Source organism: Pseudorasbora parva, chromosome 1 (assembly GCF_024679245.1).
Source record: "Pseudorasbora parva isolate DD20220531a chromosome 1, ASM2467924v1, whole genome shotgun sequence".
NCBI lineage: Eukaryota > Metazoa > Chordata > Actinopteri > Cypriniformes > Gobionidae > Pseudorasbora > Pseudorasbora parva.
In genome coordinates, this window is record NC_090172.1 from 22,909,936 (window position 1) to 22,925,293 (window position 15,358).

At 36.5% G+C, this 15,358-nt stretch overlaps 1 protein-coding gene across 3 annotated transcripts in view; it reads right to left on the minus strand.

The window, feature by feature from the left end:
• Positions 1 to 15,358, minus strand: part of lrch4 (leucine-rich repeats and calponin homology (CH) domain containing 4) — a 61,018-nt gene that overhangs the window by 3,941 nt on the left and 41,719 nt on the right. For 2 of the 3 annotated variants that reach the window (XM_067436441.1, XM_067436369.1), the window contains exons 10-18: positions 14,446 to 14,580; positions 13,923 to 14,000; positions 13,576 to 13,627; positions 13,416 to 13,479; positions 9,004 to 9,099; positions 8,518 to 8,615; positions 7,417 to 7,554; positions 7,148 to 7,225; positions 2,000 to 4,249 (exon numbers count right to left, since the gene is read on the minus strand). In XM_067436441.1, the coding sequence (XP_067292542.1) occupies positions 4,019 to 4,249; positions 7,148 to 7,225; positions 7,417 to 7,554; positions 8,518 to 8,615; positions 9,004 to 9,099; positions 13,416 to 13,479; positions 13,576 to 13,627; positions 13,923 to 14,000; positions 14,446 to 14,580 (970 nt within the window). In that variant the 3' untranslated portion in view covers positions 2,000 to 4,018. Of the gene's footprint in view, positions 1 to 1,999; positions 4,250 to 7,147; positions 7,226 to 7,416; positions 7,555 to 8,517; positions 8,616 to 9,003; positions 9,100 to 13,415; positions 13,480 to 13,575; positions 13,628 to 13,922; positions 14,001 to 14,445; positions 14,581 to 15,358 lie in introns of those variants that run through there. The other variant, XM_067436515.1, reaches the window with a different exon arrangement.

The following is a 15,358-nucleotide window of genomic DNA, read 5'->3' on the forward strand; positions in this document are numbered from 1 at the left end:
ATCGACACATTAAAATCTCTTACAGTAGGCCTATACATACTGTACACTACCATTAAAAAGTGTTTCTCTATTAATTCTTCAGCAAGGATGCATTAAATTGATTAAAAGTGACAGTATATGTATAATGTAAAATTTATATTTATTAAATAAAAAAAATGTATTAGCCTACTGTTTTCACAGAAACATTAAACAGGACACCGTAAAAAAATAAAAATAAAATAAAAACTATTGTTGGTTTGAATTATTTATTTATTTATTAACTACGACTTTATTCAGCATTGTCCAGTGAGTCATTAATGACCATTAATTAATGGTGAACTAACCCTATAATGAAAATAAACATTCTGTTTAAAGGGACAGTTCACCCAAACATGAAAATTATCCCATGATTCAATCAATCAATCAACTTTATTTATATAGCGCTTTTACAATCACGATTGTGTCAAAACAGCTTCACACTGTCAAACAGGATAATATTGCAACAAAATTAGATTTGGCTGTACAGTCGTTCTGGAGAAAACAGTGATGTTATCAGCTTATTTTCATTTATCATATAGCGACAATGTTGGCAGATCTGTATTATAGTTTATAGAATGAATTAAAACCTAATTTATACATTTTATCTGTATAACTAGTTGAATAACTTTGATCATAATTTTAGTGTCCCCAACTGAGAAAGCCAAGCCAAAGGCGACAGTGGCAAGGAACCAAAACTCCATCAGGGCATGATGGAGAAAAATAAACCTTGGGAGAAACCAGACTCAGTCGGGGTGCCAGTTCTCCTCTGGCCTATTAACACACCGTGTATGATTATTATTCTGCCAACCTTACAGGTTGGATCAAATCATCGAATCATATTCGATCGTATTGTTCAAAATTTCAGGGTATCACGGAAGAGACGGTTTATTTAGGATGGTGCGTCGATTACACTAGAGTATGAATACATGAAACATCGGAATTATTGCGTCGGAGACTGGATTTTTGAGCATGATGTGCCGGTGATTTACCATCCAAGCCATCCAAAGTATATATGACATTCTTCTTTGAGACGAATACAATTGGAGTTATATAAAAATAAGTCCTGGCTAATTCAAGCATTATAATGGTAGCCTGTCTGGAGGAAGCTAGATATTTTACTGTATAACGTTTTAAATTATGGATATTTTTCTTACACAAACCCATCAATTTGCTTCATTAGGCCTTTATTAACCGCCCAGAGCCGTGAGGAGCACTTTTATAATGGATGGATGCACTTTTTGAGGAGCCATTCACTGCTATTATAAAGCTCAGATTAGCCAGGACATTTTTTATTGTAACTCTGATTTTATTCATCATAAGAATGTCATATACACTAGGATGGCTTGAGGGTGATAAAATTGTGGGATGATTTTCATTTTTTGGGGTGAACTATCCTTTTAAAGTGTTAAAAGCAGAAAATTATATTATTTTTAAATTTTAATATTTCACAATATTATAATTTTTACTGTATTTTTATTAAATAAATGCAGCCTTGGTGAAAAAAACTAAAAATCTTATAGACCACAATTTTTTTAACTGTATATTTTACTTATGGTATAAAACAGACACCATGGGGCCCAAAAGTATCAAAGTTTTAATTATAAATTATGATATCAGCAAATAATTTTAGCAAAGAGTAAAAAGTTGATTTGAAAATTGCATAAAAACTTTAATGACAGCAGCATTCTGCTGCCCACATGTTCAGGCTATGGACCACACTGTGTAGAATATTGTATACTTTTACTTTGTGTATCTATACTTACTTTTTCTTTATTTTGTCTGCACAATGAATAAACACTTACCTTTTGGTAAAGGGCACAGAATATCTGGACTCATAAGCTACAGAGACGAGCTGACGTGAGGATTTCATCCCCAGCAGAGAGACAAAGAACTAAAGCAGAATTAATCCTGAGCGAGAGCAACAGTCATTCATGAACATTTGACAAAAGCACACGTAAAGCAGCAGACAACACGTAAAAAATAAGTTTCCTTTTTTTAATAATTTCTTTACAGACAAAAAAAAAATCTTTATATCAATATAAACTTAACTTCTTAAATACATAGTATTTTATAAATATGACAAAATACATTTCATGGGTTGCAACAGTTTTAAATCAGGATGGAAACATTCTCGTAGATCTAGTGCCCTTCAAACAGTCTAAGTCTAGCGGTTAGAAGGACGGTAGAATTATCTGTCAACTTCTGTAAAATCCTTATTTCATATGGCTAAAGCCTCTAGAGCAACTCTGATGAAGGCCATCTATGCTAAATGTGTCTGAGTTTATTATCAAAGTGGATTTATTTGAAATCATAATGTCTATTATGATTAGCTTTAGCATTGACAACAATGTATAATGTTATAAAATCCCATCGACTTGCATATGTTTGAACAACCTCCCTTAAAATATGTTTAAGACATCATAGGGGGAGTGGTGCATGTTGGTAACTAGTTCTACAGCACATCCCTTCACCTACCCTCGTGTCTCTCTCTCTCTCTCTCTCTCTCTCTCTCTCTCTCTCTCTCTCTCTCTCTCTCTCTCTCTCTCTCTCTCTCTCTCTCCTTATCGTTCTCAGCAGATGAGAGGCTGCTCGTTAGTAAACTGTCGGCAAAGCTCCTAAATCACATTAAGTAGGCATGGAACACAAAAGCAACATCAGCATACAGCACCGCGGAAGATGGGTGCTCATGGCACATTACAAGACTACAAAACCACTACGGCCACATTTAGAATCAGGATACGGCAGCTGAATAGGCTTGTGGAGAAGCAGGGCTCACAACCATTTCATCTTCATAAAATTAAAAAATTAAAATGGTGTAATTTGTAATTTGGTAATGTCTGCTTATCCACATTGTGCATCCATAAGCAGTAACAAACATTCATATTTAAAAGACCATATTAATGTCCCCAAAGTCTTACTTAAAATGATCACGGGAGCCATCATAAGCATATTACTCAATTAATCGCTTCAATTTAATTCAGTCAAATTTGTGCTCAGTGAGACTGGGTTTCCACCAAATGCGGCTTCAGCAGAACAGAGAAACGCATAAATAAACCGAAACAATAACTTAATTGTGAACAGTTTGCATACAAGAATTATATTAAGATGCTCTCAAGAAAACCAAAATGAACATTCACAACAACAAAAAATTCTGTAACAAGTTAACACAGCTTTGAATCATATCAGTACCGTCAAAAAGTGTTGCAGGAACAGTTTAGAAACAGCACTGCCCTCTGGTGGTCACAGTCAATAAGACAAGAGAGAAAGGAAGGGAAAGTGAATAGCCCACGCAGTTCTGACCCTAACTGACATCTACAACGTGTGAATTAAACCAAATTCAGCTGAGAAGTACCATCACCACACTGTTAACCTATTTACCAGATGCTACAAACTAATTTGCACTGATGTGCAAGCATAGGGAACCTGCAAGCATCTGAGGCACTTTGATAATGACCGTGCAGAGCAAATACAAACACTTTTAAAGCCCTTCAAGAGGAAAAAAAAGGGGGGATGGGGAGTTTGTGCCAGTGCTTTGAAACTCTTAGGATAACAATCCCGAACAAAGACAGCCATTCTCTCAAGAAGGTGTATAAACTATCCGGGGATCAACAGCAATGCTAAGGCAATCAGGTGGAAAAGCCCTTCATGAGCGGAAACCATGTCTATGTATGGATAAAGTCTACATCCTCAACAGAAAAAGGAGTATGTGACCATTGAGGAGTTGGTTATAACTTTTCTGAAGTGGAAAAATGTGGATATTCAATCAAGACCTGTGATAATTTGCGATATATGTAATTATTTCACCATTTATAGAGCGTAATGGTTTTCATATCTGTTTCTAGACCTTTTAAAATATCTGTGGGAGCTTAAATGTGTAAGCTGAAAGGCATTATGGGTCAGGAATTATATATGTACAGGTCTTGTCCGCAATGTGTGTACACAGTACAGAAATGATGTCTCCGTTACATCCATTACATTTACACATTGGTACTCGCTCGCACTATGCTATAAGCTGGCAGTATAGCAGATAGAGCAAAGCCATGAGGAGAGAGTAGAAGAGCAGGAAGCCGGTGGAAAAAGGGGAGGAAGGAGAGACAGAGGGAGAGGTGGCGTTCTTGTCCTCGTTCACCTCCTCCTCCTCTCCGCCTGCTATTGCCAGGAGCGCCGTCGCACAGCGGAGCACTGCAGGTAGCTTACTGCACAGGATATCAGACGCTAAACACAACTCCATCTGAGAAAGAGAGAGACAGACAAAGGAAAGGAAGAACAATGCAGGGAGGACAAACAAAGATGATTGGACACATTGCTGAACAAAGACAAACACATGAAAGCAGGATCGTTTAAAGGGATAGTTCACTGAAAACATTTCATCATCATTTACTCACCGTATGTTTTTCAGAAACCTAAAAGACTTTTTTTCTTCCATGGAACACAAAATAAGATGTTCAGAGAACTTTTCACAATGTCTAAGGCTGATTTTGAAAAAAAAAAAAATCCAAAATGATTTTTGGACAAAAGCGATATCGTGAAAGGTTTTTTTGTGTGTGCAATAAATATAAGTTTTGCAATTTTCACTAGATTAAGATAAATAGCGATTAATCGTTCTAGAATGATTAGGGTGATTGTTGGAGAGTGCATCTGCATACAATATAGAAATATATATTTTTTAAAAGCATTTATTACAGTTTATTTTGAATATTTTTATGTAAACCATCCTTTTAGGGCTTGAAAGATTTGGGTGTTGAGACGGGTAAAATCTTTACAAGAACAAACTTAAAGGTGCACTGTGTAATTTCATCGGCATCTAGTGGTGAGGTTGTGAATTGCAATCGCCCACTGCACACCCCTCCATTTCGAAGCACATAGAGAAGCTACGGTGACTGACACAGGACAAAGATGTTGTCACCAGAGACAGTAGAGACTAGCAAGCGCTCTGTAGAGAAGTTTGTCCATATAGGGCTACTGTACAAACATGACGGCGCAAAATGGTGACCACTGTAAGGATCCTTATTGTACGAAGATAGAAATGGCTCATTCTAGGGTAATACAAATATAACAGTTTATAAGGTCTTTATACAACACTAAAAAACATGGATATGTATATTATATTGCATTTCTGTCAATAGATCCTCATAAATATTACACACTGCAACTTTAAACCACTTAAAAGAAACGAAAAAAATAACTTTTTTAACCATTTTTTAACCATTTTAATATATTACCATTTTAATATATTTTTATTACAAAATAACATTGTAACAATAATATAGTAGTGTAAAATAAAACATAGTAATAGTATTTAATTAATAAAAATAATTTTTGAATGTAATTTTTGTAGTTTCTCGGAAGGGAGCGCAGCACTTCGATCATTTTTACGCATGCAGCTCACACACAATTTCAATCTCTCTGAGCGGCTTTGTTTCATTTACTGTGAAGCGAGATGTAGAAACACCATATCAGCAGAATACATGCTGACATTAATAATTATAAATTAGAATTGGCCAAATTGTCTTTTATAAGTACTAATAAACAGCCGATATCCTAGTAATATGCATGATAATAAGCAACTAGTTAACAAAAACTAAAATGTTACCATTACATTTTAAGGCTACTCTGCCGTAGCGGTCTAACAGCGCTAATCAATGTCACAATCAAATCAAAGAAGCAGGGGCTTACCGTTCACAGAAGAACAGTAGCTACTGTAAGAGCCAATTCCAACGTGATGCTTTCATTTCAATGGTGGAAGGGTGCGTAGTGATATGCAAGTAGCTAAACATTGAATATTTTACAATAGAAATGTTTAATGACAGACAGTGTTGTAATCTTCAGCGATGCAAACTACTCAAGCCTTTAATGAAATTACACCATTTTGAATATATGCTATCATTTACGATTCATGTTAACTCTTTCCCCACCAGCGTTTTAAAAAAAAAGTTGCCAGCCACCGCCAGGGTTTTTGACAGTTTTCACAAAAATGTAATAGCCTATAGAATATTTTGTTTAATGAATATAAGCATGCAATATATCAAAATAAAGAGCTGACCCTCTTCTTTTAAACAAACAAAAAAAAAAACGTTTTATTCTAGCTTCATGCATTCCTTTTTTATCAACACTTGAATATGGGTAGGTTTCATTAAAAAAAGCAACATTTTGAACAAAAAGCTGAGAAAATCACATTTTTGTGAAAGACTGTTTCCAGATCAGATTCAGAGCGACGATCAAATGCAGATGGAGGAGATCGAGTCCATCAATACTCCTAATGCTTGCGCAGTCCTGTAGCTCGTCCTGGATCCACATTTCATTCAGTAACATTAGGCAGTTTTGATTCATATGCTGTTTATTGATGATGATCAGGTTATTTTTCATATGCATATGATTACATGCGATCGTTCGTTTCACTGCGTCTTACTCGCGTGTGTTTTGATCAGGAGATTCAGTACTCTCATTCAGAAGATGCGCAATAGCGCCCCCCTAGCGTCCGACAGTGAAAACACGGAAAATTCCGTTATTGTCCTGGAAGCGTTGTCTCACAAATAACGGAAATTTCCGTGTTTGGCGGGAGAGTCAAAGAGTTAAAAAGTTTTGCAAGAGTGAATGTGTGTGGATATTGTCAAATAAAATATAAATAGTTTAATTTTTTACTTTGTAACTACAATATTAGACTCTTCTTTTTTCTCTTTTTTTTTCTTAAATCCTGTTTAATCCTTTAATTATGCAATTCCTTTAAACAATAAGCCAAAAAATGTAATATTCAAGACATGGTTTCAGACTACTTGTATGATTATTTTTATGGTGCTTTTATTGTCCCTTTTGTAGCTTGGCAGCCAAGTCCCTATTCACTTTCACTGTATAAGAAGACAGCAGCGCAGACATTCTGCTAAACATCTCATTTGGGGTTTCATGGGAGAAATTCATGGATTTGGAATGTAATGAACTTCCTGAGGTGACTACCCCTTTAAGATAAAAAAAAAGCCATAGAGCGCACAAAAACGGAGCAAATCGAGCTTGAAGCAATTGAAAAACAACATAAAAGAGCATTAACAGTCATATGTCAGTGGGCGAAGTGGAAGACAAATAATATGGAGGATAATAAAAGAAGCAAACAATAAAAGATGAAATTTATGTTTACCTCAGGGACTCCAAGTCTACGGCATGCAGCAATGAAGTTTTCGACATTGAGACGGCATTTGGCAGCACTCAGCTTTGGCTGAACATACAGAAAAATTGCACATACATTCATTAGAAAGCAACTTAAGGTTAACCTGGTAATCTAGCTGATCTGGGATCAGCTTCCTCCAAATAAGGACCACACATAAAGATCCTGACAAAGTGTTTACTTTTTGAGATACTACATTACTTTTTGGCAATAATGAGAATAAAATCCAAGCATTAGCTCACCACTGCCGGTGAGGGGATGTGGATGATTGACACAGAACGAGGTCGCACGTGATTGGCCAACTGGCAGAGAACTGTGCCATTGGACAACGCCTCTCCTAGATCCTCAGACAGAGAAATCTTAAGACGTGACTCCAGAATCTGGAAGAGAGACATGGAAAGTGTGATACTACTGGGAAGATGCATCAAAACATACTTTTTCTACTCAATCAGATCTCTGGTGGGAATTTTCTTGGAAGATACATATCACTTTTTCAAAAGCGCAGAGATCAAATCAAAACACAGCACTATTAGAACAGCTGAATGTTGCCGTAACTGGAGAACTCCTACATACTAAACTCCTGTCCAACAATACTAAACAATACTGGACTACAATAAATATAACGTGCCCCATAACACGAAAGAAACTCATTGTGACTTGAAAATTTAGCTTTGAGTAAAATGTATTCGTATAATTACATATGTATTTATTACTATTTAACATGACACTACTGTTCAAAAGTTTGGGGTCGATTTATGAAAGATTTTTGAAAATCATTTTAAAAGAAGCCCCTTTGCTCACCAAGACTGCATTTATTGAATCAAAAATAAAGTAATAAATATATTGTGAAATATTAGTACAACCCAAATTCATTTTTCTATTTTTAGAATGTAATGTATTCATTAAAAAGCTAAAATTTTCAGCATCATTACTCTAGTCTTGTGTCACATGATCCTTCAGTAATCATACTAATATGTTGATTTGCTGCTCAAGAAACATTTCTTATTATTATAATAAATGTTGCTTAATATTTTTGTGGAAACAGTGATACATTATTGCAGGATTATTTGATGAACAGAAAGAAAAGAACAGCATTTATCGTGATAGAAATATCTTGTAAAAATGCACATTGCTGAATAAAAGTATTAATATCTTTAAAAAAAATCTTACTGGCCTCAAACTTGAGCAGTAGTGTACATTTTGTGTTTTCATTTGGTTTGAGTTATTAAAAAAATAAAGACTAAGCCTAAGGTACACAACAAGTAAAAACTAAGCTAATCGCAACACAAATGGGGTAAGGTGTGTCAGAGGAGCTAAAAAAATGGAGAGATGAATACTCTTACTTTACGCAGTTGCAAGACGTCTGTCCTCTCCTCTCGTGGGGATCTGAGTGTGGAGCGTGATTCACTGCGGCCAGACTCCGCCAAACTGTTTCCTGATCCTGAGAAAACAAGAGCAATAGGGAGATTTACAACATATATTACAGACCGAATCAAGATTATAGATCCGACAATCCTATATTAACTTCTCTTTCTCTCTCCCTCTGTGTGTGTGTGGGTGTGTGTGTGTGTGTACTTGTTTATATTACATTACATCACCTACATTGTGGGAACCAGCCAGCCCACAATGTAAAAGGATTTATAAAAATACTTAATTATGTTTTTTTTGAAAATGTAAAAAAGCATAATGTTTCCTGTGATGGGTAGGTTTAGGGGCAGGGGCAGGATAGGGGGATAGAAAATACGGTTTGCACAGTATAAAACCATTACAGCTATGGAATGTCCCCAACATTTGTGAAATTTCACAAAAACAAATGTGTGTGTGTGTACCGGTCTTGACGTTGCAGCGTGAAGATGTGCGGAATAAGAAGCTGTTGGGTTTGGGAGCAGAACCTGTAGGAGAACAGGGCTTCACAGAGGATGTATCTGTAATGTGTCACAAACAAGATTCATCAAATACTTAAATTACGTTCATTAAGAATTGTTTCCCACCGATACAGCTTCAGCAGAACAGGCTAACATGAATTAAACAAAACTGTAACCAATACATTGTTTCCATCTACAGGTGATGATACATTGCTCCGAAGAAATCCAAAGCAGACACTCAACAACAATGACCACGACTTTAAAAAAAAACCTGTCAAAAAGTATTGAAGCAATTTTGTAACAGCACTACCCTCTGGTGGACACTCTGCTTTCATGGGGTTCATTTCTAAAGAAGTTCTATAGGTAACTGAAAGAGAATCTTTCCTTTGAATTGCTGCATGTCGATTGTCTGTCACAGACCATGTTTGTTTGGTGCTCAAGGGAGACGAGTGTAGCCACATTCACTGTTGTTTGGCAAATGTTTGCAGGCGAAATTCAGTCATTACAATAGCAATCCACACGATTGGGAATTTCACATGAGGGTAAAAGATTTCACCATGCAGATTCTGCAACGGGTTTAAGTTGGTCATGTGAATTGGCAGCATTGAGTAACAGAAAGCTGCTTAGTTTAAAAATGACTTCTTCAATAAATGTGAGACATGTTGATTTAGTTTAAAGTGGTACATATTCCAAAACAAAATTGAGTAAAATATACAATTCTATATCTCCGGTTTGCGATAGATGTAAAATAGAGGAAGGTTCTTTGTCACACACGTTTTGGTTTTGTCACAAACTGTCTAATTTTTGGACTGATATATTTGATTTCTTTTCAAAAGTTTTTCAAAAGGAGGTTAAGCCAGACCATGATCTTGCAATTCTCGGATCTTCTGAGACATTGAATACTCTTCCAAGATCTCAGCAACGATCTCTATTGATGGGCATGACCCTTGCGAAAAAATCAATACTGGAAATCTTCAGACTCTCCATTGTTCAAAGCTCGGTTATGTGAATTGTTTCATGTCATACCAATGGAGAAGATACTTTCCTTGGAGTCCAAATCTCACCACCAATTTTAAACTGTATGGCAGCCCTTTGTGGAATTCCTCAAGCCTGAATAGTGTATAATTTATTGTTCTCACTGTATTCATTATCTTATGACTAAGTCTCGTTTATGTTAGTTCAACCCCCCCTGTTTTTGTTAATTTTATTTATTGGTTTATTTTGTTATGGGTATATTGTCTTGTTTTCCTTGTTTTCTTACATTTGTACACTATGCAAAAATGTAAATTATATATATATATATATATATATATATATATATATATATATATATATATATATATATATATATATATATATATATATATATATATATATTAAAGCTACACTGTGTAACTTTTTTAGTTTATTCTTAGCTAAAAACACTTAGTTCTTTCAAAAATATATGTGCTCATTAATGTATATTTACTTCTTTCAAGTAATAAAGTATTTCCATAAGTTTATAATATGCCATTGAAAATACATACGGGTGAGGGGTTCAAATGCCAGTCGCCATGTTGCCCCTCCATCTTGAAAGTACATTAGCCAAAGAGGGACATACCCGTAAATTCAAGCTTCGCTTTTCGCGTTTTAACACTTGATGGCACTCATTGACGAGGTCGAACTGGAAGCCATGTTAATCTTGGACTAAATCAGCCACCGTAGGAGTTAAAACGAAATTAGAATTGAGAGGAACAGCAAATATTATTTACTGGATTGTCATATACCTTTACACCACTAGATGGGGGGAAATATTACACAGTATAGCGTTAAAAAAAATGACTTCACTATAATACTTTTTCCTGGCTAAAGTGACCATTAAATATCTACATTTTTAACAGTTTGTTATCCATATTAAATCCATTTGATAGAGACATCTCTGATGAAATTTGCAGTATTTATGTCTTGCAAATATAGTTACTTTAGATACAGTTCCGAACAGAAAATGCTCAAGCAATTTTGTGTTCTCGTCGCAAGTTATAAGGTGTTACCTTTTTCCTGAAAAATGCCAATAAGTTACTCCAATTATTTGCATCCTGCCCAAACCTAATCAAATTAAATAACCAAAACTCATTAAAGTGCCCTTGTTATGTTATTTCAAAGGTTCCTCATTTTGCTTTGGAGGTCTCCTACAATATCACATGCATCCAAGGCCAAATAACACTTTAATTTTCTCAAAATACACATTGCAGCATGACTTCTTTTCTCACAGTGTCTGAAACGGTTCAATTAAAAAAGTTGGTCTCTCTAAACCCCTCCTTTGCTTAACCTGCTTTGCTGATTGATCAGATGGACCAGTCTGTTCTACCGCTTACAGCATGTGCCAGAATTTCAGCTTCTGGATGCTTCCTCAGCATTTGTAAACAAGTACACAGTGATACGAACAAGAATGATGTTCTTGTTGTTCATGAGCAGCCAATGAAGACAATAGGTTGGCATTGTGAGATTATGCAAATCTGTTACAAACCCATGTAGTGGATGTAATTACTGAAATTATAATTATCTTGTTTCTTTGGGAGATAGTAACTTCATTTATCGTGCATTTTGATATTTGAAACTTTGCAGACCTTTTACATTTCACAAACAACTATTACACACAACATGAAAGGGAATATTCCAAAAAAAGTATAATAGGGGCACTTTAAAAAAATGCTGACTTCATGAGGCCTTGAAAAAAAATTAAATGCAATTTTCCAAATTGGAAACCTCCTAAGACCCAAGGGGGAAAAAGTTTTTTGAATTTAGTATTTTTTTTTTCATGTCATTGCATTGTTCAGAACAAAAAAACTAACGTTATATTTTATTAATGTTATGCTATATCCTCATAAGTGGACACCAGGACTCAGTGTCCTGAATTTTTGTATTCATTCACCAATCAATTTTTAGGTTTAAGGATTTTTTTAACCAAACTGTTTAAAAATGATTCTCAACTACGTTATTGAAAGATATAATGGAATGAACTGATATACCATTTTATTTTATGCAATATGTGGGTAAAATGGCCATACATGGGTTTTTCCATTCAATGTAATGTATCTATACACTGGATCTAATTTGCATATTCATGTGTTCTTGGAGCAACATAATGGGAGTAATAGTTTGCAACATTTTCATAATAATATCTAATATTGTATGGGAATATAAAATGCCTGATAAACATGATGTAAGTTCCGGTGTGCTCTATAGTGGACATGTATGATATCATGCCTTGTTTTTTAACAGAAAGTCATATTTTGAATAGAAACCCCAGAACCTTTTTCTGAGATGTTGATTTATAGCAAACAGTACACTCAATAAGAGTGCTACATTTGAGTGATCATTCATTCATTTTAAAAGACCAAGGAGAAATTGTTGTCCTGGTGAAACCTAGCCTGGATGCCAGCCGAACTTAGCCCCGCCCACAATATTTTTAGGTCAGGCAGTTCGGTCTGGCCTTGCTCCATAGAGGAGTAATTATCCCCGAACAGAAACTGTTTGGACCAATTAAATCATCAGGGCGGGCTTTAGACGATGATGGACAGATGATCAACAGTAACGTAATCATGCACGTCATCAAAGGAGCTTGGATTATATTTACTCGAATCCTAAACGGAGAGCTTGCTTGTGTATGCATTCACCTTCACAATTTCTCTCAGAAATGATGATCATGTTGGGTAAGTACTCTGTGTATCATTAAATTATTTTATTTTTTTACAACACCGGCAAAGATTGTGTATTCCAGCATGATTTCAGCGCACGTGCAGACAGGGTTGCCAAGTTTTTACAACAAAACCCGGCAACTACTTCTCGGGGGGGTTCTCCGGGGGGGGAAATGGCGTTTGGGGGGTAAAATGTGTGTTATTTTGGCAAGATTGCCTGCTAAAATTCGCACTCATGGGTCTATATATCACATAATAGTCTCATCAACCCGCGGACATAGAAAACAACCCACGGAAAAAACGCGGACTTGACAACACAGTGCAGTTGAACTATGTTGACATTTGACAATGCATCGCTTCGTTGCTCTGATTGGTTGTAGGTCTATCCAATTGATGTCTTTCCTGGTTCGGTTGAAACACGCCTCATAATCACAGCCCAATGGAGCGGTTTCAGACTCATATTCTGACTAGAATTGAGTATGACCACGTCAGGCTAGGTGAAACCTCAAAACAAATGGTATTTTTGTTAAGCCCTGAATGTGCTCTTTACAGGACATCCTGACTTAATACTGTGAAATGTATGTTGTCAGAGAAATTCACTAAAATATAAATGTCCTGGACAGTGGACATGGAGGACATGGTACATGGAGAGTGGCACCCAGGCATAAAGGCAGCTGAAATATCTAGCATGAAAGATACCTGTGCGACTGATGGAGCGCTGCAAAGACACCGTATGAGAGGACTGAGAGATCTGATCCGCACTCTGAGAGAAAGAGAAAGAAAGAACAATCATTAGGTATAATATTATGCATTTATGACAGAATGAGGTGGCGGGAGAGTGTAAATGTGAGGGACTCACTGCACATCTCTGTTTTGGGCCGTTGGGTGGAGAGCTGCTATCTGAATCACCACTAGAGGGACACAGAGATCAGAAATAAACATCACAAAACTATATTTAAAAAAACAACATGTTTACTGCTTTGTGAACTTCACTAACTAGACAACTTCAGTTAATTTGTAACAACCATCACATAATGCATGCTTTATGAAGGTAAGTTACTCTTAAATAAGGTATGTGTATAAGGTAGGGTTTTTGCCCTTTCTTTGTTTAAGAGAAACAGACTGCCTCAACAAAACGTCTACATCAGCGTGCATGTAAACACAGAACGCACAAACGCATTTGCAGACCATTCGCTCCACTCTTACCCTGAAATGCTTCCTGTTCCTCCGTGCTTTGTCATCGTCGGCAAGTTACTTCCTGTTTTTACAGTCATCTTCTGCAAACTGTAAGACATCAAACACTTATTAGTCAGTGGCCTCCTAATACAAAAGCACACAGGACTTGTCCATAGAATAAAGGCATTCTGGGAGAGCCCTTCTGATGTTTTTTTCCTTCCTTCTTCTGGCTGTGTTTTACTGTGAATCATAACTCTAAATGTGCCTTAAGACTTTAATGAAGTAAAGGCACATGACAGATAACAGTGGTTTCCTACATAACCAAAAATGCTTTGATGACGAAGCATCAGCAAAGAAATATAACAGAGGCCATTTTATGCACTTTAAAGCAGTTATGTGGTTTTGAAGACTTGCAGGGCATTAGCAAACAGGATTCATCGCTCTATCGCCGCTAAGGCCTGATAGTCTTTTTGACGCCATATCACCCATTCAGTCATGTTTCACTTCCACATTTCCCTCGATTCATTCAATCCCACCAGCCACAGCCACTCACGTGCTGACTTTGTCTCTCTGTTGCTGTGCTCTTTCTCTTTCCTGCCAGATGAGCAGGTTTCCAGGTCTCCTCCTCTCCTCTAGAGTGGGACTGGATGGTGAGCCGGAGTCTGATCCATCTCCAATCACAAAGATCCTAGATGAAGTAAAAGAGATATTTACAATTCTTTAAGCCTTCATCAAAAAGTTATTACTGAATAAGAAATTGTGGTGTCACAAGGGTGTTGTGGGTGGTTGCTAAAGTTTTTTTTGTGTGTGTGGTTTCTAGTCATTGCTATGCAGTTTCTAAAGTGTTCTGGGTGATTACTTACTGGCTCAAGTCAAAAGAGTCTATCATTTTCTGGTCCCTAAATATGGCAATTTAAGTCTAAGGGATTTTTTTTCAGTATAATCACCCACCAGGTGAAAACCATTCGTCTGATTGCTTAGAAACTTAATAACACACCTTTCCACAACAAACCACATGATTTGAGGTATCACTATGGTTAGAAGTTTGTTTCAAAATATGAGTGTAAAGCAGCCTAGAAATCTAGACGCACCCTAGCGGCAGCATATTTAATCTGTTTGCGAGTGTCGTCTAGCAACTCTCAATACCCTTCTGAGCTGTATTCCCCTAACTCTTGCCGGGCCAATCACATCGTGTATAGAGTCGGCGGGCGGGGCAATAATGACGACGACCGAGTTGCGTTTAAGTGCTTCTAGCTAACACAGAAACTGGAGAACGGCGGTCTTTCGAATCAGCTCTGACCGCGACTCTGGAAGACTTGGAGTTAAGCTTTTCTCTGAGAAAAGAACGGCATTGAAGTTATTCTTAAAAAGGGAAGAAACATCTTGATGTGGGTCTGGCTTGTCAGGCTAAGTGTAAAGGCTAAGGCCACATATATTTATGTAGGCTATATATTTATTTTGAATTG